Source organism: Pristis pectinata, chromosome 5 (assembly GCF_009764475.1).
Source record: "Pristis pectinata isolate sPriPec2 chromosome 5, sPriPec2.1.pri, whole genome shotgun sequence".
In the NCBI taxonomy this organism is placed as follows: Eukaryota; Metazoa; Chordata; class Chondrichthyes; order Rhinopristiformes; family Pristidae; genus Pristis; species Pristis pectinata.
Window position 1 is genome coordinate 98784191 of NC_067409.1, and position 22365 is coordinate 98806555.

The window sequence follows — 22365 nt, forward strand, 5'->3', positions numbered from 1 at the left end:
TACTTCTTACACACATTTGGTATTGGATTTGAACAGCATGGAGGCTCTCCATTCCACCTGTTAAGATATTCCAATGTCAAAAGGGTTTGGCCCTTTGCCAACCGGGGTAATGTTTGCGTTACCCATAATTCAGCCCTCAGAGAAACCATGAAGTTTTTGGTTTGAATAAGCCTTGTTGAAATGCTTCAGAAAGAAATATCTAATGTGGGAGTAGTTAAGGGGGAAGCAGTAACTAAAGTTGGAAAAATACACAGTTATTCCTCTCAGAAGTTCTCTTCCACTTCCACAATATGTTTTTCTTTCACATTCCTGAGGTCTGAATATGGAAGGCGTCATCATCATCAAAACTTTAACTGCTGGACTTGAATCCACTAGACATAATATGCACTCCATAAATTTAAGGTCATCCAAAATTCGGTTGCCTGGTCCCAATTTTCCTAAAGTCCATTCACCCATCATATGACTGCTGATCTCATTGACTCCAGATTATGCAACATCTCACTTGTAAAGTTCTTGCCCTTGTTTTGAGGGCCGTTCCCCCCCCCCACCCTATCACCACCACCCTCCACACACACTTTCCTATCCTTGTAATCTCCTCCAGTCCTACAACCATTTCTGATCTCTGTATTCTTCCTATTCTAGCTTCTTGATCATGTTCAAATGTAACCTTTCCATCCGTGGCAGATCTGCTTTTAGCTGTTTCAGACCCTAAGCTCCGGAATTCCCTCCTTAAACTTCTCAGCCTCTCTATCTTTCTTTCCTCTAATAGACATTCCTAAAAACTTATCTTTGACTAACCATTTGGCCTATTTCTGCATATGTCAAGGATCAATGTTTTGTTTGATAACATTCCTATAAAGTCCCTTGGGGTGTTTCTGTTACGGTAAAAGTGCATGTTATATAGAAGTTTCTGTTGTTATCATTACGTGTGCATAATCTATAGTCTCTGTAAAAGAAATGCATCATATAGCAGGTTAATCATATTTCATTTCTTGAAATCAGTTGAGTTGTCTGACAACAGTGCTATTTTTTGAAGAGAGACTGCCACTTCTGTACAACACAGAGTGAGGATATATACCCAATGGCAGTGGATTGAGCTGATAGCTGAATCTGAGACACAGTTGAAATATCATTGTTTTAGCTTCAAGAAGAATTATATGAAATTCTTTCTTACAGCGATAGCGTACTGTGCCAACCACTTGTTAGTTACAGTAATAGACACTGCATTCATAGGTTCTGAGGCAGTCATGACCAGCATATGTAATTGCTTGGAGTGAATGAAAATCATTCCATTGTGAATAAACAATACGCACAGAACTAAGCACAAAAGTCTTAAAGAATAATGAGGTGGTGCTCCACTTGCGGGTGGGATGTTATATCAAGGATAATGTCTAGTCTGTTGGGTGAATGCAATAGATACCACAACACTATTTTGAAAAGAAGGGGATTTCTCACCAACGTCCTGACCAATGTTTATCCCCCACTCAACAACTGGTTTATCTGGTCATTATCACATTGGTGTTTGTGAGAGCTTTCTGTGTACAAATTTGCCATTGCACTGCATCACCACAGTGACTATACTTAGTAAAGTATTTCATTAATTGTCATTTTGGGATGAACTGAAGCTGTGGAAGGGGCTAGGTAAGTGCTAGTTTTCTTTTTCTTTAGTATGAGGTATCTTGCATTGATGCAAGAATGACTTTTGAAAATCAACTTCAGTTTGATTCTTTTCAACAGCTGATTCAAGTGGTCAGTGCAGTGGATCCAGATAACCCTCAAGGGGGTCATCACTTCTACTACAGCCTGGCTCCTGAGGCAGCTAACAACCCGAACTTCACCGTGCGTGACAATCAAGGTAAATCAAGAACCACTGCATATTACATTCATAACACAGCATGGGTTAACTGTTCACTGAGTGATGTACAGAAGAATCATAGAGTTAAACAACATGGAAACTGCCCATGAAAGCTGCACTGGCAATCAAGAACACATTAAACACTAATCCTACACTAATCCCATTTTACTCCCTTATTTACTCTTCAGATTCTACCTCCTACCTACACACTAGGGACAATTTACAGTGGCCAATTAACCTACCAACCACATGTCTTAAGGTCATGGGGTGAAACTAGAGCACCTGGAGGACACCCACACTGTCACAAAGAGAACATGCAAAATCCACACAGAAAACGCCAGTGATCAGGAATGAACCAGATCTCTGGAGCTGTGATGTAACAGTTCTACTAGCTGCGCCACTGTGTCAACCCAGAGATAAAGGAGCAGCTATGTATTGTATCCATTTTTGTAATTAATTTCCAATGAAATCAATAGCAGCACAATAGCACCTCAGCTGGAGCTGCTGTCACATAGCTCCAGTGACCTTGGTTGAATCCTGACCTTAGGTACTGTTTGTGTAGAGAGTCTGCACGTTCTCCCTGTGACTGTGTGGCGTTCCCTCAGATGCTCCAGTTTCCTTCCACATCCCAAAGGCATACTGGAAGATTAATTGGATCCTGTAAATTACCCTTAGAGTAGGTGGGTGACAAGAGAACAGGGATTGGGGGAGGGGGGAGAATTGAAGTGCATGTGAGAGGGTATGGGCAAGTAAAGGAAATGGAGGGGATAGAATTGATGGGAAAGCTCTGAGGGTCAGCTTTGACTCAATGAGCAAAATGGCCTCCTTGTACGTTGTGGGTAAATATATAACCCAGTAGCATCTATATATGATTTTAGCACAAGGTACCAAACATGAATTTCTATCCTTTTGTCACAACCTTAAACATTGCCTCTGATTCTCCCTCTCAAGATGCTAGCAGGCCCATGGGTTTAGCATTTTCTGTTTTTACGACTTTGTTTGTAAAGTTCCTTTTTGAAATACTTTTGATTTTGTTGTTTCTTTGTCTGTATTTCTTGTTTGAGAAAAGGTGAGGAGGAGTGTTTTTATTCTATAGGGAATTATGGTTTTGTTTTAAATTCTACATAGCATTTTCCACGTGATTATCTGAATAGCTAAGATTGGTAATTTAAAGCAGTCTAGAACTGAAGAGAAATATTATTAGTTTCTAAAGCATTAGCAGTTTTCTTTGAAAAACGTGAAGACTGGGACAATTCAAAGTGACCCAAAGGAAAATATTTGTGTTTTATATAATGCCAAGCAACAGAAGGCACATATTCTTTATCGCAGTACCAGGCACACACTCCTTATTGTATTACAATGGTATTTAATCACTTTCGTCATCATACTAGTTGGATTTCACAATCTTCATTGTCAACTGACTGCAGAATTGTGGACCATACTTGGAATCAATATCACACCACTTTTAATGTTGCCAGAAGGGACTGATAATCTCGTTCTATAAACAAGTCAATGGGTATTTCATTTGTGAAATGAAATACTCTGAGATATTCACAAAGCAATTGAGTAAACAACCTTAAAATGAGCTCTTATACATGCAGCATGAAGGTTATTTTGTGCAATATGTTTGTTTTAGCTCTGCATTCATGGACACATTCTTGGTGGAAAGGGCTTGATTTTTTTCAATAATCTACCCAACAAAAAGCACAAACATTTGTATTACGGATCCATTGATAACCACTCTATCGTCAGAGCAGGCAATTCCACTGTGAGTTTTTGACTTAAAATGTTGGACCAACTGAAACAAGTCCTAATGACAGTTTTAGTCCTAAGACCCTTTAACTTAATTAAAGGCTCAATTCCAGATTTATTTATGTCATCTATCTTGAAAAGGAGTCAGTCCTTGCTACAGGAAGCTTCTGCACCGGTTTCAGGCAAAACAACCATCTGTGTTTACGTAATGGTGGTTTTGGGAGCCAGGTTGTTGTATCACTAAAGTCAGCATTGCAGCAACTCCTGGTTCAACATGTACCCTGCCTGGTGTGGTCTCAGACAAAGCCTAGAAACAATTGAAGCAGAACTACCCTGGACCCAGAAAATCCACAGGGGTCAGTGGTGCAGCCATAGCCAGGACTATGATGGAGCAACATACAAAAAATGCTGGAGGAACTCAGCAGGTCAGGCAGCATCTATGGAGGGAAATAAACAGTTGACGTTTCAGATCGAGACCCTTCCTGATGAAGGATCTCGACCCGAACGTCAACTGTTTATTTCCCTCCATAGATGCTGCCTGACCTGCTGAGTTCCTCCAGCATTTTGTGTGTGTTGCTCCAGATTCCAGCATCTGCAGAATCTCTTATGACTATGATGGACTGGGTTTACATATGGACACAAGAAATGGAAACAGGAGTGGGTCATTGAGCCATTCGTGCCTGTTCAGCCAATCAATAACATCATAGCTGATCTTTTACCTTTGTGCCGTAACCCTTGATTCCCTTAATGTCCAAAGCAGAAGAAATCAGCCACTGTGCACACATATTACTTCTGTATTGTTGCTTAGACAGCTTCATCAAAATCATCTGGCATATTTCATTTATATTTTTCTGCATTTGGATTCTGTTAGTTCAACCATATCCAACACTGATCGGTCCTCAAACTAAACCCAACTCCCGGTAGAAGCCCCTGATACAATTCAGGATGACTGAAAGCTAGAATTAACCTCACTGCTACCATCTTACTTAGGAGACACAAACAGCCGCAGATGCTGGAATCTGGAGCAACAATCTGCTGGCGGAACTCAGTGGGTCGAGCAGCATCTGTGGGGGAAAAGGAATTGTCAACGTTTCAGGTCAAAACCCTGCATCAGGACTCATGCAGGAGCCCAGTCCTGATACAGGGTTTTGACTGAAAATGTTGACAATTCCTCTCTGCCAATAAATGCTGTTCGACCCACTGAATTCCTCCAGCAGACTGTTGTACCATCTTATTTATATTGGCTGTTTATCCACTCTGATCAACTTGCAGTTGTCCAGCTATCCAGCTATAATACGAATAATAGTGAAAGAATAATGATTAATAAATAAAGGGCATATTGAAATTCAAACTGTTTTATTAAAAAGAATGAATTTACAGTCAAAATGGAAGACACAGGGGCTCCTTTGTGCACAAGAGTTTTAATTATTGTATTCTTTCAAACTTTGATAGTGTGGTTGATAGTGAGAAATAAAGTTCGAGACTGAAGGAAGATATCAGTGGCCTATGGCGGTGGGTATGAGAGTGCCAAATGGAGTTCAATTCAGAGAAGTGTGAGGTAACATATTAAGTCAACAAGGCAAAGGGATACACAATAAATCGTAGGATTCTAAGTGTGTGAAGAGATGGAAGGATATTATAGTTCATGTCCACAAATCCCTGAAAGTAGCAGGCCAAGTAGATAAGGTGGCTTAGAAGGCATGAGAGATACCTGCCTTAACTGGTGGGGCATAGAATACAAGAGCGGAGAGGCTATGCTAGAACTGAATAAAACATTAATTAGGTCACAGCTGGAATAGTGTGTACAGTTCTGGGCACTACACTGGAGGAAGGATGTAATAATATTGGAGAGAGTACAGAGGCGATTTACAATCTTGTCATGATGGAAAAATTATAGAGTCATAGAGTCATACAGCATGGAAGCAGGCCCTTCGGCCCAACTTGTCCAAGCTGTCTGTGTTGCCCAGTGAACTAGTCCCACCTGGCCAAGTTTGGCCTTCTAAACCTCTCCTAGCCATGCACATATCTAGATGGCTTTTAAATGCTGCTAATGTGCCCTTCTCAACCGCTACTTCTGGCAGCTCATTCCAAATACGTACTGCCCTTTTAATGAAGAAGCTGTCCCTGATGCCCCTTTTAAATCTCTCACCTCTGATCTTAAACCTGTGCCCTCTTGTCGATGGTTGTATAGTTATGGGGAGAAACTGTCTAGATTGTGATTATTTCTTTTGGAACAAAAAAATGACTGAGCGGCGATTGAATTGAGATGTACGAAATTATGAGAGACCTAGATATGGCAACAGAAAGGACTCGTTTCCCTGAGGACAGGTGAGTAACTGGGGAACAGAGATTTAAGTTAATCAATGTAAGGATTAGAGGGGAGTTGAGAAATAAACTACTTCACTCAACAGGTGGTTGCAGTCCAGGACTCACTGTCTGAAAATGTGACGGAAGCAGAAACCCTCAACGGATTTCAGAAGTATGTCGATAAACACTTGAAGGGTCAGAATTCCAGGGCTATGGACCAGAACTATAGTATCAATATATATTTATTGCATACATCATGTGCCCGACACTAGACTCCCAAAACAGACATTCTGTTGTGGGAAGGGATTACCGAGGCAGACGAAGCCTTCACAAAGCCTCCATGGAAAAGTGCAACATCCCAACTGACTCATGGAAATTCCTGGCCCATGACAGCCCAAAATGGAGAAGGAGCATTCAGAATGTATTGAGAACCGCGTGGCCATGCATCAGAAGCACACAGAGACTCTACCTAAGCTGCAGAAGGAGCGCACCACCTAGTTACCCACCCATTTGCCCAGCTAACCACCACCTGCCCCTTCAGTGGAAGAGTCTGTGGTCCCCACATTGGTCTCTTCAGTCACCTCAGGACCTGCAAAACTGGATTGAACACAAGTTATTCTCAATCCCGAGGGACTGCCTTAGAAAATCGCCAACAGCACTTCAAAGTTGTTTCTTAAATGTGTTGTAAAACATTTCTGCAGAGTGGTGATAAAGTGCTTCATAAATGCAAGAATGTTTCTCTCTGCATAAAGACCAATGGATTTCTTATACAGCCTTCTGAGAATTCTGTGCAAATTTTAATCTAACAGGCAACTTATCTGCTTCACCTGTGATTTTCCATCTGTTGACATTAAAGCTCAAAGTTCACTCGAGTGTTTAAGTTACTTAGGATTAATGCATCAGCCATTTTTCTACTTGTACGTGGGACGTGGGTGCCATTGGCAAGACCAACATATATTACCCTGCTTTCAATTGTAAATAAGAGGAAGGGGCCTCTCAGGAAAATAATGCAAGAATAATAGCTGTGGAATTGTTAAAATATTTGGAATTTTAAATAAAACTGGCATCAGTACTGATGGTCGTGAAACTACTGAATTGTCACAGAAGCCCATCTGATTCATGATGGGCCTGAGGATAGGACCAACAGCAACGTGCCTGACTCTCTGAATGAAATGACCAAGGAATTGTTATGAAGCTGGCTCACCAAGGTCATTAGGGAAGGGTGATAAATGCTGGCCTTGCCAGTTACATACATGTACCATGAATGAATGAAAAGGAACATTTAAATGGTAGTCCCTCAAGTTATGAATGAGATGAAGAAAATACTCACACAACCAAATGCTTAAACTTCTACTTAGCCTCTGAGTCATGCTTTTCCTATGAATATCTTCCTTGATTTATATCGACAGCAATAGTTACACCTTCTAACTCTCTACATGTCCATCATCACCATGTACCCAATGGTGGGTGTAGTCTATTGTTTTGAGTTGTCTCCTTTGCTGCAGAGGGCTGGATTCAGTGCCTTGAATTGATAAGGTGGGTTCTGGCTGCCAGGGAAAGTCAAGTCAGGAGGGGTTTATAACTAAGTAGGGAGAAGGTCAGCCCTTCCCATTAAAATTTGGTTAATTAGGGTTGACTGTCGCCAATAACATCTTGAAATTGTTACATCTTGCTGTTCATTGTCAAAACTAACTAATTGCATTACTGTAGATAGTGAATGCAAACTTTGGTAATAGCTCATTTAGAATAAACGTAAAATAAGCAAGTCTGGAATGCTCATTGAAAAGCATAAAGCAATCCTTATTTCCCTCTGAGTTCTAATTTTGCAGATACAAGATTAGCCTATGTAAGATATGATATGAAATATTGAGTACACTGCAGAGAAACAATGAGAATGGAAGCCTTACCTCTCAAATGCAGTTGAATCCAGGCCAGGCCAATGGTTTGAGTTTTCTCCCATCATCGCTTACCAGCAACAAAAACAACTTAAATGGACCCATCCAGTCACAGCTTTTTATGGTTCTACCGAAGAATTGATTCTCAGTAGACAATTCCGTTGAGGGTCATTAAGGATGGCTCCTGCTGAACATCCTAAAATATCACGTTGTTGCAGCAAGGGGAGATAGTCATCTGATGGAGGCTGAGCTGTGTCAATTTAACTCCTCGTTGATGTAAGAGATTTGCAAGTGTTGGATGCTGAAAGTGAGGAAAGGGCTTTATACTGATGAACACAAAAAAACTTTTAAAGCAGGCAAACATTTCAAAAATGAACAAAACCATTGTTAACTGAAAACAAATCTATTCATTGATGGGGTTAGATGAAGAAGAGGTGAGAGGAAGCTGAGGGGAGTATACACACTATTCATCGGCCATTCAGCCCAACTGGTGCTCATACTCCACACAAGCTTTCTTCCACCCCGCTTCATGTAATTCTATCAAAGGAACAACTGGCCTTTTCTTCTTCAATTGTTTGTCCAGCTGCTCCCTAAATTTATCCATCCTGCCTGCCTCAACAATTCACTATGATTGCAAGATGCACATTCCAACTACTCTCCAGGTAAAGAAGTTAATTCCCTTTTTGTAACATATTAATGGCCCCTAATTCTGCTCTCCTCCGGTGGAGACATCAGACCTATGTCAACCCTAAACACCAGGATGGACCCAAAGAGTCAAGTGGCCTAAACATGTACTGCAAACGTGTAGTAATTTGCAGTACTCTGTAAGCTGTTCATTAGCTATGTTACATATTCCATACCATTTTTTTCCTCTTTTAGATAACACTGCTTGGATCCTGACCAGAAGAGGAGGGTTCAACCACCAGGAACAGGGCACCTACTACCTGCCCATTCTCATTGCAGATGATGGGCTTCCAATGCAGAGTAGCACCAGCACCCTGACAATTCGAATCTGCGGCTGCGATACAGACGGAAATGTTAGGTCCTGTAATGTTGAAGCCTACAGTCTTCCCATCAGCCTGAGCAGAGGGGCACTTATTGCAATTCTCGGTTGTATCTTCATCCTTTTGGGTAAGCAAATAGCTTTGCTAAATGGATCCCAAGCCCCATGTCTAGATATGAATAATTGATTCACGGATAACACTGACGGATATTCAAAGCTGCTTCCCAACTTATTGTGGTTAAATCCATAGCACAATTTAGAAGTTTAGGGGTGATCAGCTTAAAGCTTTCATTGAGGGGAATTCCTGAGAGAAACCATTTTTGCTGTTGTGGAACTTGGGACTTGGGAGATTGGTAGAAGTGGTGGGAGAGACATAGTCTAATAGTTAGACCCTGGCCTTTCAAGGCTGAAATAAGAACATACTTCCACAGAGGGAGGGTGGAGATTTGAAGATCTCTTTCACAGATGGTAATTTACGATAGATCTAAATTTGAGATTAGTAGATTTCTGATAACCAACAGTACTAATGGTTACGGGTAAAAGGCAAGTATACAGAGTTGGGGCACAGATCTACCATAGTCTCAATGAATGGCAGAAGAGACTCGGGGCAGTTGAATGGCCTCCACCTGGTCCAGTTTTTTTTTGTGTTCCCAGCAGTAGAGCTACAGCCAGCTTCACAAAAATAATCAAGATTTTCATTTGTACTCACAGGGCAAGAGCCATTCCAAATCCAAACCACCTACACATCAATGTGTTCCTTATTCTTGACAAGCTAACCTAGTCTGGATTCTTAATAAATTTCTCAGCAGGTTATATTTTTATCTAAGTCAGAGTGAGAATTGAATGATGTTCACTAAGTGGGAATTTAATTCTGCAAAAACATTAAATGAACAAGCAAGGCCAAATATGTCTTCCTATCAGGGGCCCTAATGCCCAGTGGGAGAAGATATTGGAAAAATGTAGGTTCGTTCTCTGTGTTTTTTCAGCCACATCCGCATTGATTTTATAACTAAAATTGTGGGATATAACCTGGTGAAGGTAATGGCTGCATTTATTAACTTGGCCATCTTTTCAAGTTAACTCTATCAAGTATTCTGCAGGTTGCAGCCCTTGCAGGGGTCATCAGGTAGTAATGAATCCTATCCTAACACTTCCTATTTATTAAAATCAGTGGTCACTGTTTCCCAAAATGCAGGCACCAGATCACGGCAATCCTGCCCATCATATCTATCTAAAGAAATAATACTCTGCAAGTTTATTAAGGATTTCCACTTCCATTACATTGAAAATTGTTATATCATTATGCAAAATGCTCAAAACTCCATTTATCTTGAACATCACCACAAATCAAGCTCCCTCACTTTTGCTTACTGTTATTCACACCAGCTAATATTTTGCTACTTTGATACTTAATCCCATTGCACTCAATGGAATTAAGTATCAGGCACTGCAAGTAACAGCCAAAAGATCAGACGCCACCCTTTTCTGTCAGGCCCTGGATGAATTTCTATATCCAAAGCTTTCCATGCTATAGTGATAAACTTGTGTATCAGTCATAGCTGAGGGAACAGTTTAATTTCTCTTCACTTCTACAGATTACAGTTAGAACGCTGCATGAATTTTCCATTATGTGAAACTATTCAACAAAGATATTGAGAGTGAGGCACCACCATCTGGGCTTATTATCAAAAAGAGTATTTACTGATGACACTGCATCAGCCAATGAGATGGCTGTAGGAAACAGCATATGACATTCAGCAAACAATCCATTGTTCACCAAACAAGACAAGTTACTCAGAATATAGAGTCTAATTCAAGAGCGGAAAAAAACAGAAACTTTGCCCAATAAAGAGGAAAAATGCAAAATTTTGGAAAGAAAAATGAAAAAAGATGCATAATATCTAAATGGTGGGAGATTGCAGAACTCGAAGATGCAGACAGATCTTGGTTCCCAGTGCATGACTCACATAATTCATTACTTGTATGTTTGTATGTTAATGTTTTTTTAATAATGCAGTGAATGGAGGATGGGTACACCTAAACTATTTGTGTAAAATTTATCACTGTCATTTACATTTTATGCAGCCCTTGTCAAATTGTCACCTTAATTTACCAGCTCCCAATATTTGATGAGAATATTGTCCTTGTTCTACTTAGATTTTCTGCGGATGAGGAAATGAACAGCAAAAGATATGAAGGGAAAGTAGATAGTTTAAAACTCCGATACATTTAAAAGCCTACGAGATGGGGATGGAAGGTATTAATTATTCAGATTCTCTGTAACAGCATTGCTGATGCTGTAAACACTAATGGTTTATACAGGCAAGTTTTGCGTCCTGAACTAACTCTTCTGTCCCATATGGTGCACCTTTCATTCATTCATAGAATATGAGCATCACTGGTAAGGACAGAATTTATTGCCCATCCCTAACTGTCCTTGAAAAGATAGTAAGCCACATCCTCAAACTGCTGCAGTCCAATTCCTTAAGATACTCTGGGTTTCAGGATATTGATGCAGCGACAATACAGGAACAGCGGTATATTTCCAAATTAGGATGGAGGGAAAACTTGCAAATGGCACTGTTTTCGTAAACCTGCTGCTCTTATGCTTCCATTGGACAGTACCATGCTGTCAAAAAAGCCTTGGCGAGTTGCTGCAATGATACGTACTGCAGCCATGCTATTCCCGTGGTGAAGGGAGTCAATATTTAAAATGACATGTGAAGTGCTAATAAAGGGCTGCTTGGTCCTGAATGGTGTCAAGCTTTTTGAACGCGGTTGCAGTGATCCAGGCAAGTGCGGAGTATTTCTGATATGCTTCATAGAGGTCAGAAAGGCTTTACAGAGTCAGATTTCAAGTCACTTGCTGTATTATACCCAGCCTGAGACCTGGTCTCACAGCAAAAATATTTGTGGTTGATCCATCTAAGCTTCTGTTCAATAGTGATGTTAACTAAGGGAAGCCCAGAAATTCTACCTGGTAAGGGCATAAGGGCAGCAAAGATAAAGAGGTTCCCCTCCTAAACATAGACTATCCAGACCTGTAAGTACATTGCCATTCTTTCATTGTTGCTTGCTCTAAATCCTGGCAAAGTTGTCAGCATCGTGGGAGTACCGTCACTGCAGTTGTTCAAGAAAGCAACTCATCACATCCTTTTTATGAGCAACTAGGAATGAGAAATAAACGTTGACCTTGCCAGTGATTACCACGGAATAATAACAATAAAAGGGTTAGCCAATACAGGAGGAGTGGTGTTGTGGCAGCATGCGTATATTGCTGTATTTGTCACCTTCTCTGCCTTTTGTCACCTTCTAGCATCCCCTGTATGGTATAAATGCAAAAAAAAACATAATGCCAATATTATTGTGGCAGTTCAGTGGAACCCGTAATACTGTATCTCACAGAATAATCCATGACTGATCTTCCAACTGCTTATAAGGGAGAGGATACCCAATACAAGCAACCAGATTCCAGTTACTATCATGAGAATATTTGAAACAGAATTGCATTACTGATGTTCTGGGATTAGTTTTCATTATTACCTTAAGATTGGAACACACTTCGAATAGGGGAAGGATGTCATTACTGGATCAGGACCATCTCCACATTTGCTCTTCAATTCACTCTAATTGGATTTAGAACTCTGAATAAAGGAGTCAGGGGAAGAATTTGGTGAGACCATACCTAAAGTACTGTGTGCAATTTTGGTTTCCTTACTTCAGAAATTATATACTTTTCTTAGATCAGGTAAGACAAAGATTTGCTAGCTAAATTGATTCCTGAGAATAGAAGGTTGTCCTTTGAGGAGAACTTGAGTAAGACTGGACTATGCTAACATCAATTTAGAAGAATGAGAGATAATTTCATCAAAACATTTAAAATTTTATTAACTTGACCTGTTAAATATCTGGAGGCTGTTTCAACTAGTTGGGGAGTCTATAACCAGAGGTCATAATTTCAGAATAAGAGAGTCACACAGTTAACGATGAGATGCACAGAAATTTCTTTGGTTGTGAAGATATGGCATGCTCTACCCCGGAGGGAAGTTCAGTGTATTCAAAGCTGAAATCAATAGAATTTTGAACACTAAAAGAATCAAAGGAGATGGGGGTAGGATGGGAAAACAAAATTGATTTAGAAGTTCAGTGCAGATCTTTCCAATGGCACTGGAAGCTCAAGGGGCCACTTGGTCTACTCCTTCTCTGTTTTCATGAGTCTTCTGACGAGTTAATTAACCTTGGCAGATGTGAAAAATGAGTGATATTGAATTTTTGCCCATCTTCCATTGACTTTATTTGTACGGAAGTGCAGCTTTACCTTAGATTTATACATATTATGACACAGAAGGAGACCATTCAACTCATCAGTTCCAATATGTAATAGGTAGTGATTGCCCGTGTTATACTATCACATAAATTTAAAAGAACCCCTTTCTTTACTCCAGTGTTTAATCCAGACAAGTATAAAGTGATGCATTTTGGGAGATCAAATGCAGGAGGAAAGTATACAATAAATGGCTAGCAATCATGTACAGAGGGATCTTGGGATACAAGTCCATAGCTCCCTGAAACTGGCAACACAGATGGATAGGCTGGTAAAGAGGTCCTGTGGCAAAGTTGCCTTCATCAGGTGGGGCATTGTGTATAAAAGTCAGGAAGTCATGTTGCAGCTGTATGGAACTTTAATTGGGCCACATGTGATGGGCAGTTCTAGTCACCACACTAAAGGAAGGATGTGGAGGCTTTGGAGAGGATGCCAAGATGTTGCCTGGATTGGAGTGTATTAGCTATTAGGAGAGGTTGGACAAACTTGGATAGTGTTCTCTGGAGTGTCGGAGGCTGGGGTGTACAGGGTGGCGACGTAATAAAAGTATATAAAATTATGAGAGGCATAGATAGGGTAGATAGTCAGAATCTTTTTCCCAGGGTGGAAATGTGAAATACTACAGGACGTGGGTTTAAGATAAGAAGGGGAAAGTTTAAAGGAAGTGTGCAAGGTAAGTTTATTTACACAGAGAGTGGTAGGTGCCTGGAATGCACTGCTGGGGGAGATGGTAGAAGCAGAAACAATAGCACTGTTTAAGAGACATTTAGACAGGCAAATGAATAGCTAAGGAATAAAGGGATACAGACCATGTGCAGGCAAAGATTAGCCAGATTGGCATCATGGTCAGTGCAGACACAGTGGGCCGAAAGGCCTGTCCGTGTGCTAGATTGTTCAATGTTTTTGGATCCATTGAGAGTCTTAATGTCAACTATTGTCTATTTTTAAAATAATACAGTGGGCAATCTTAGCTAACTTGTACCAATTGTTCTGTTTCCCTTTCAGTATTGATATTGTTTATCTTAACAATGAGAAAGCACAAGAAACAATCCCTTATTGTTGACGATGAGGAAAACGTCCACGAAAATATCGTGCGATACGACGATGAAGGCGGAGGAGAAGAGGACACAGAGGCCTTCGACATTGCTGCCTTGTGGAATCCCAGGGAAGTTCACTTGACAAAGTCCAGGAGAGACATGCTGCCAGAAATTGAAAGCCTGTCCAGGTACGTGTCGCAGAGCAGAGCAAGCAATGACAATGTAAACAACTACATTCTGACAAAGTTGCATGATGCCAACACGGACCCCTGTGCTCCCCCCTTCGACTCCTTGCAGACTTATGCATTTGAGGGGAGCGGCTCTGTGGCAGAATCACTGAGCTCCTTCGAGTCAACCACAACAGACTCGGACATCAATTATGATTATCTCACTGAGTGGGGACCTCGGTTCAAGAAACTGGCAGACATGTACAGAGGCTCCGAGAGTGCTGAAGACTCATTGTAGCCAGCGGATGGGAGCTTCTTGATCTACAGCAACCTCTGTTCAGCATGGAACTCTGTCCATTTTGGTCAAAAAGCCCATAGTCAAGATGAAGCATCTTTGACTTTCAACTGGGTTTAAGCAAACCACGTAAAAGATACTGAAACTGCAGTCTTGGCAGTGCAGACATGCAGAACACATGACAGAAAGGACAGGAAATAACCTGAATCGTTAAAGTCATTATTTGCCTGTAGGGAAGGACAGAAAATAAAACACATTAAGGTATCTCAGCCTCTGAGAAAAAAAAGTGATTATGTCTTGCCTCTGTAACACTGAAATCTATTCTAACACTGAGCAACGAGAGCTCACACACCACCCCTCCCCCCACCTCATTTGCTGATGCATCTTAAATCAGAATGAGACTGACCTATATTTGAGACTTGCTTATTCATTTTCAAAACTCACTGTAAATATCTGGGCAGGAACGTTGCTTATTAATCAGGCCGCTGCTGCAGTCACACTGTAAGCAGGCTTATTTTTAATTTGGTAGTTCATGCAATGGCATACTGTTACCCCAGTGGATTGTTGAGCTATGAAGAGCTCTGCCTTTCTGGTTTAATTACATGTCAACAAAAAAGCAGTGCCCTTATATGTGAAAGAATCATACAAGCTGATGAGATAGCTGTGCATATGCCTGTCTGAAAATCCAGCAAGATTCAAGCTCTCCATATGAATACACAAAGGAGGTTCATCGCTTCAGCAAGAGGGCCCCTCCCCCCCCCATCCAACATCCATACGATGGCAAATCAGAATCTGAAAGTGAAGCAAATCTGGATCCTTTCCTTCTTTAAAACTTGCTTTCCATTCATAGTCAAACCCTCACAGTTCGCATTGTTCAGCAGCAAGTCAGAGAAATGGAATGGAAGAGTGGCTTTGTAGGTGGAGAAGCGTAAGCCTCAGAGATGTCTGTGAAACAGCTGCTTACTGATGTACTGAATTCAAGACACTAAGACCTTGGCTGAATCAAACGGTAGAAAGCAGTGGGGATCAAACAAATCTACATTTTAAAATGTAACAGAATAGATTTATCTAAACATAGGATGCAAAAATAATGACATTTAAGTCAGTGTGAAAAATGTAAACCTCATTATTTCCCTGGCTGTGCATGCAGTTAAAAGTATACTGGAATCAGATAATTGTAAATAGATGAGCAAAGCTTCAATGAATTATTGATTCCACTGTCCTGGATACAGGAGATGTGTCCAATGACGACCAATGCCTTTGAAAATGGCTACTAATCTGTTCAATATGACTGGACCAGGTCACATTTTGAAAACAAATCGTTTTAGTCTGGATTTACAGTGCACATTGGAGTCGAGATGTTTGGTAGTCAGGGACTGCTGCCTTTGGTTTTGTGAACTTGCTGCGCAGAGACAGAACTTTCTCCTCACCGTGTTTTATCTGTATGGTGACCATTGAACTTGTAAAAGGTACTCTGATTTAAAGGAAGAAATGGTGAAGATGTGCATCTTTAACAACAAAAACTGTATTTTCTTGTTTATGGAAATTTTTTGTACATTTGTTAATTTCTTAAAAAAAATGAATATTGATGTGCTGCTTGTCAGGACGTTAGCAGTTGTTTTAATAAAAGTAAGTAAATCATCGATGATTCTGTCACTCCTCTCTGTGAAAGTCAACGATCTCCTCCATTCAAGTCCTAGAGTGGGAGCTTTTGTCCTGTTGAAATCAGTCACCTTCCCCCCTCCCTTTTACTCACCAGTCCCTCCTCCACCCCACCCCCCAAACAGCTGGAGTTGCCATCTTTGGTTGGGCAATATTCTAGCATTTGCATTGCTTGTTTTCCTGCTCAATCCGTCTCACCCACACCTTCCTGCCACTGGGCGCCGAAGGTTCCTGTCCTAGCACTGCATCACATTCCCAAGGCCAGGTAGGAAGCACAAAGGCTCTGTGACTGTATGATTCCTGCCTTGTCAGTCAACCAGCCAATAACCTCCCCAAACACAATCTTTTTTTATAACTAATGGACAGAAAATGATAATCCCACAATTTTTTTAACATCGCATAGAGTTATTTCCCTGTGCTGCTCAGAACAGATTTCAAGACATTAAACATCTCTTCCTGGAAACGCTAAGCCAATCTCAGAGGGTTGGCAACACTCATTCCAGTATTTACTGCAGCAAGGCTCCTGTGACAAGGGGAAGAAATTAAGGTCTGGGTTTAGCAGCATTTTTTTTAAGAGTAAATTCCATACATGGAACCCAGTCAGATTGACAGTCTTGTTCCCTGCTAGGAGGGAATGCTGCAGAGGTACTCAGAACCTCGGTTTAATTCTGTTGGAGGCAGAGAGCATGTGGAGGGAGAGGTCAGTAGATAGGAATTTAGGGAGTCCAGTCTGATGTCAGGGGAGCCCAGGGGAAAATAGGGGCACAGGTGGGCATGTCAGGGAAAAATGGGGTTAATTATGGTACAATCTGGGAAAGAGCAGGGATCAAAGGGGAAGAGATATTGAGGAAATCTGAAATAAAACCAGAAAAGGCTGGAAACACAGTGGTTCAAGCACCATCTGTGGGAAGAGAAGCAGAGTTTCAGATCGAAACTGGGAAAGTGAGAAAAATTAATTGTAAATTGGAGATAGGACAGAGGAGAAAGTGAATATCTCTGATAGAGGGAAGTCAGGATAGCCATGAGGATAAGCTGTAGACGGACCCATCCAGTTGTTAGACTGACATGAGGGCAGTTAGGGAGAGAGAGCATAAACAACAGAATGTTACAGGAATGAAATGAGGGAAGTTAGAGAGCAAGAACACAAACAAAGGAACATAAAAGCTGTGAAATGTAGAGCTGCAAGAAATGACCAGCAGGTCAAGCTGTGCCCGTGGAGAGAGGAAAACTGAGTCAAGATTATAAATGAATGGCATACAGCAGAAGTGAACAGAAAAAGGGAGTTACCTGAAGAACGAAACATGCCAAGAGAGGAAGTGAGGGGCTCTTCCTCAAGCTAACATTGGTCCTCATTATAACAGTGCAGGAGACCACAGACATCTTTGAAAAATCACTTGTTTCCACCCTAGCACTTGTCCAACTGCTGCCACAATCCTAAACTTGACTATTCCAGTGCTGTCCAGGCCTCCTTCTTGGCTTCTATCGTCCCTAAACTGGATCGCATCCAAATCTCTGCTGCGTAAATCCCAACTCACACCAAATCCCATTGATCCATCGCCCCAGTGCTGATTGCCCCACGTTAACCTCAGTCCAGTAAAATTTAGGTTTAAAATTCCCATAAATAAGCAACACAGCAAAACAGCTAGGGCAAGAGAGCAGGGGCAAACAAGACAGAGGCCATTTCCTGTGTTCCACAGAAGAGCCACTCACAGAATAAATCTCTCATGTATCACTTTGTGGGATTAAAATAGGGTATGTGTCAGCAGCCCGAAGTTGTCTAAATTCAGCTCCCTTACACAGCTCTTCTGTTGGACCCAGCCAACATCAGACAGTTGATATGACCTGGGATATGTTCACTGGGAAGGAAGTAATTGGGTGTTAGGAAGGAAAGGAGAGTGCCTAAGAGCAAAAGCCATCAGATTTCCCGAGGAGCTTGGAGTTCTACCAATATTTCATGATGCCACAGCACTGAAATCTTTGGCTTTTTCTTTTGAGCAGCTCAGAGTTGTTCTTGTGATGAATCTGATGAGTGGATTTTACAACTTGGGTCTGAAATGGGTTCAGGCATCTTGATACCATTCCAGTCAGCCACCAGCCCATGCAAAAAAAGCTCCCAGTTGTTTATCAGGGACTAGATCATTCTGTAGATTAGGTACACTCCTCTACTCTGCTCATATTAGAACCAAAATCACAGACTCATCATTCTGGACTCACCCGCCCCTCAGCTGCTAAGCTGCTACAAAGTGAATTTCAATAAACTCTGTGTAAAGAGAATACTTTTCCAATTCGTCAGCAAGACGGAATTTTCAGGATATTTCTTAAAGATAGTGTGGACTTTCTTAAGGCAATTTAATTAAACGCTATCTCTTTCTCCTAGAGATTTGCTGACTTAGGGCAGAAATAACTTGAAATATCTCTTTTGTCAATGAAATCAGGACATGCTACATAGACAGTGCCATCTTATAATGATGCTAAAACCTCTAGGTGCTGGCTAGTGACTGATGTTGCAGCTTGATGCGTGCTGTGTTGCCAAATGAAACTCGAACTTGGGGAAGGACACTGATTAATCAGGGCTGCCTAGAATACAATTTTATATATTAGAAAATGTTTTTTTTCCTTGGGTGTCTCAAATCATTCAAAAAGGTACAAATGTGTGTTTTCAGCATTTAAGAAACCTTCTAAGTACTGAAAAGCTGACCTGCAATTTAAAAATACGCAAACATTTTTTTTCTGGAAATACTCAACAACTTTGTTATCCGGAGAAAAGTTTATTAACCTTTAGGGCATTCACCTTTCATTGGAACCAGGAAGTAAAGTGGAAGAGAATCCCTTAGTGGGACTGAACAAAATACGGAGTGGGTAACAATATCAGCATTCTTTTCACAAATTCAGGGTATCCCAAAGTGCTTCACAGCCACTGAGATGCTTCTTAAGTTTCAGGTGGAATATGGGGCAACAGAAAGTTCCTACAGATAATCTGTTTTAATAAAAGCAGAAAATGCTGGAACACTCAGCAGGTCTGGCCACAGCTGTGGGAAGAGAAACAGGGTTAACATTTCAGGCCGAAGACTCTTCATCAGAAACGTTCTTCAACCCGAAATGTTAGCTCTGTTTCTCCCCTCACAGATGCGGCCTGACCTTCTGAGTATTTCCAGCACATTTTGTTTTTATTTTAGGTTCCCAGCATTTGCAGTTTTTTTTACATTTTCATCTGTTTTAATAATGTTGATTGAGGGGTTGATCTTAAGCAAGACAATAGAAATTGCTCTCATATTCTTGCTCAACAGAACACCATGTGAACACCTATTAAACCCATCTGAGAGAACCGGTGGGGACATCCTGAAAATTAAATTTTAAAAATGTATAAGTGACACCTTTAGACTCAATGGTATTCTGATACTAAATTCTGCCCAATAAACTAAAGAGCCAGGAAGACTGTATCATCATTCCAGATGAAGGCAAGACAAAGATTCACCTAAATTGGCCCATAATTTCAAGGACATTTGAAATACTGCACCTGTAAGCATTAGATCCAACCTATTCAATAAACTAGCTCTCGCATAATGTTAACATGTCTAATCAGTCTAATTCCCTAAATAGATCTCACTGATTGACATCAATCCCATGCTTGGATTTGTAATAACAAACATTTGATGCCATTTGTGGGTAGATAAAGAATCTTTCAGTTGCTGAGGTGATGAGGGCAGGGGTTACTAAAGAAGTTTAGGACAATGGGACATAATCCTAAAGTCAACATTGACCTATTTAGAAGTGCTCTTAAGAACAATTCTTCACATCAAGAGTGCTTGACATGTGGAACTCTCTTCTAGAGAAAAAACGCAGTTGATGTCAATGTAATTAATAAAATTAAATATGTGCTTTATGGATTTTACTCGACCAGTGAGCCAAGAAAACATGCAGATCAGTCATGAAGATCAAAAAAAACTGCAAATGCTGGAAATTTGAAATAATTACTGCAAGTAATGGAAACACTCAGCAAGTCAGGGATTATCAGGTCACAACCCTTTCATCAGAAGTGGGAAAGTGAGAAAATAATTTAGTTTTCACTTGCAGGGAGGATTGGCGGATGAAGGAATGGATAGGACAAAGCCAATATCTCTGATAGGATAAGGCATGGATTGCCCAGGTGATCCCAATATTTATGGAGGATGTGGTTCATAGACTGAGGAAAGATGTTAGAAAGGCAGAAAACAAACAAAGGAAGATGCTGAAGCAGTGAAATACTGTTTCTAAACCTGAAATCAAAATAGAAAACTGGAAATGCCCAATACATCAGGAGGGAGAAAACTCAGTTGATAGATACTACAGATAAATAACCTTACAGCAGAACTGATCCTTTCCAATACAAACAGAGGAAAGTGAAATTTTGAACACTACAATGTGCTCAGGCAGGACACGAGTTGCTGTACCTCAGGCTTACGTTAGGTCTCATTATTAAAGACACAGACAGCTAAAAGTTCAAGGTTTCCCTTATGGACTGAGAGAAGACGCTCTGCAAAATGGTCACCCAATCTGCATTTGACTTCTCCAGTGTAGAGGAGACTACATTGTGAATACTGATTCAATACATTAGATTAGAAGAATTGTAAGTGAATCGCTGCTTCACCTGGAACGCCTGTTTGGGTGCTTGGACGATGAGGACAAAATGAAAGAACAGGCGTTGCATTGCCTTCAGCTGCATGGGGAAGTGCTGCAAGATGGAGAGTGGTTGGTGGAGATCACAGAACAGACCAGGGAGTCATGAAGGGTACAGTCCCTTCAGAATAGTGAAAGGAGAGGGGGGATCTCATGGAAAGCTGCGACAGGCATCAGGGACTGGTTAGCCAAATACAGGTGTTTGCAGTTACCATAATTTAACCGAACTACCTTTGCTAGCTTTTATGTTGTTAATTAATTCCATCTAGTAATTATTTGCATGCTTGCTGTCTAAGTTGAAATATGCCAACAATGCTTCTAAGGTTAACAGACAACTGTTAGTTCATTACTTTGCAGAGACTGTCATTTTGGAAACCAAGGCATTGTAATATCTTTCATTACTAATTTAATATCCATTATGACAAATAAGTGGGAAGCTATGTTGATTTTTTTCACAATTTAGAATGGGAAGGTTTGAGCTTCAGGTCACACCTTCTCAAGGAAGGAGAAGATCTTCTGTTAAATGGAGCCAGCCAGACAAATGATCTTACCTGTGTACAGATACCTTTGCCTCAGTTTGGATGCAACAACGTTCTGCTATATTGATTCCTTGGATGAGAGGAAAACTCCACGTGGAGAGATTGGGTTGAATGAAATTTTAGGATCTTTGTACTGTATATCAGGGCAAGAGAAGAGTCCGCTGCCTTATTCCAAAACTGTTACGGAATATAGAATCTAATCTAGTACACAGTGGTAGATACCCCTTTGTTAATTAAATACTGTTCTGTTATGTAAGCAGCATTTGTGAATCTGGGTTTTGAAAGGAATGACTGGATAAAGAGAAACTTTCTCTGTAATAGGTTGGCTTAGTATTTGGAGACAGAGCCTAATGTTGACCAGCAAGAATTTAGAATGAGGTTCTTCTAAAAAAGATTGACTGACATGTGGAATACTCTCCCTGAAGAAGTCAGTAGATGAAAATTTGATTAATAATGTAAAATCAGAGGTTGATAATGGTGAACGCACAATGCATTGTGATTTGGCTGTCTGCAAAGAAAGTCAACCTCAGGGTCCTCCCCCATCACCTCCTCCAATTGGCCGCACCCTGAATCACAGTGTAGTTTCCATCAATGCAGAGACACAATGGATATGGTCTTCACTGCACAACAATTCCAAAAAGGTACTGGGAGCAGCACTAACTATTCCACTTGACCATTTTCAACCTAACCAAAGCCTTTTACTTCTTTTAACAGGGGTGCGGGAGGGGAGGTGGAAAGGGTGGGAGGAGTGGGGGTTCAAGGATCATGGAACACCCTCTTCAAATTCAGCCGTCACAAAAATTCATCTCCATTTTACGCTTGCTCCAAGGTGACATGCAAGCCTTGATATAAACTAATGGGTCTACAGCAGAA

The 22365-nt window shown here is 40.8% G+C and overlaps 1 protein-coding gene across 4 annotated transcripts in view; it reads left to right on the forward strand.

Annotated features, from left to right (window-relative positions):
- LOC127570751 (cadherin-20-like) overlaps window positions 1–16278 on the forward strand; it is a 153011-nt gene extending 136733 nt beyond the window's left edge. For all 4 annotated transcript variants that reach the window (XM_052016558.1, XM_052016557.1, XM_052016560.1 and 1 more), the window contains 3 exons: window positions 1738–1855; window positions 8689–8940; window positions 14142–16278. In XM_052016558.1, coding sequence (XP_051872518.1) covers window positions 1738–1855; window positions 8689–8940; window positions 14142–14638 — 867 coding nt within the window. In that variant the 3' untranslated portion in view covers window positions 14639–16278. The remainder of the gene's footprint in view (window positions 1–1737; window positions 1856–8688; window positions 8941–14141) is intronic.
- Window positions 16279–22365: the final 6087 nt, after the last annotated feature.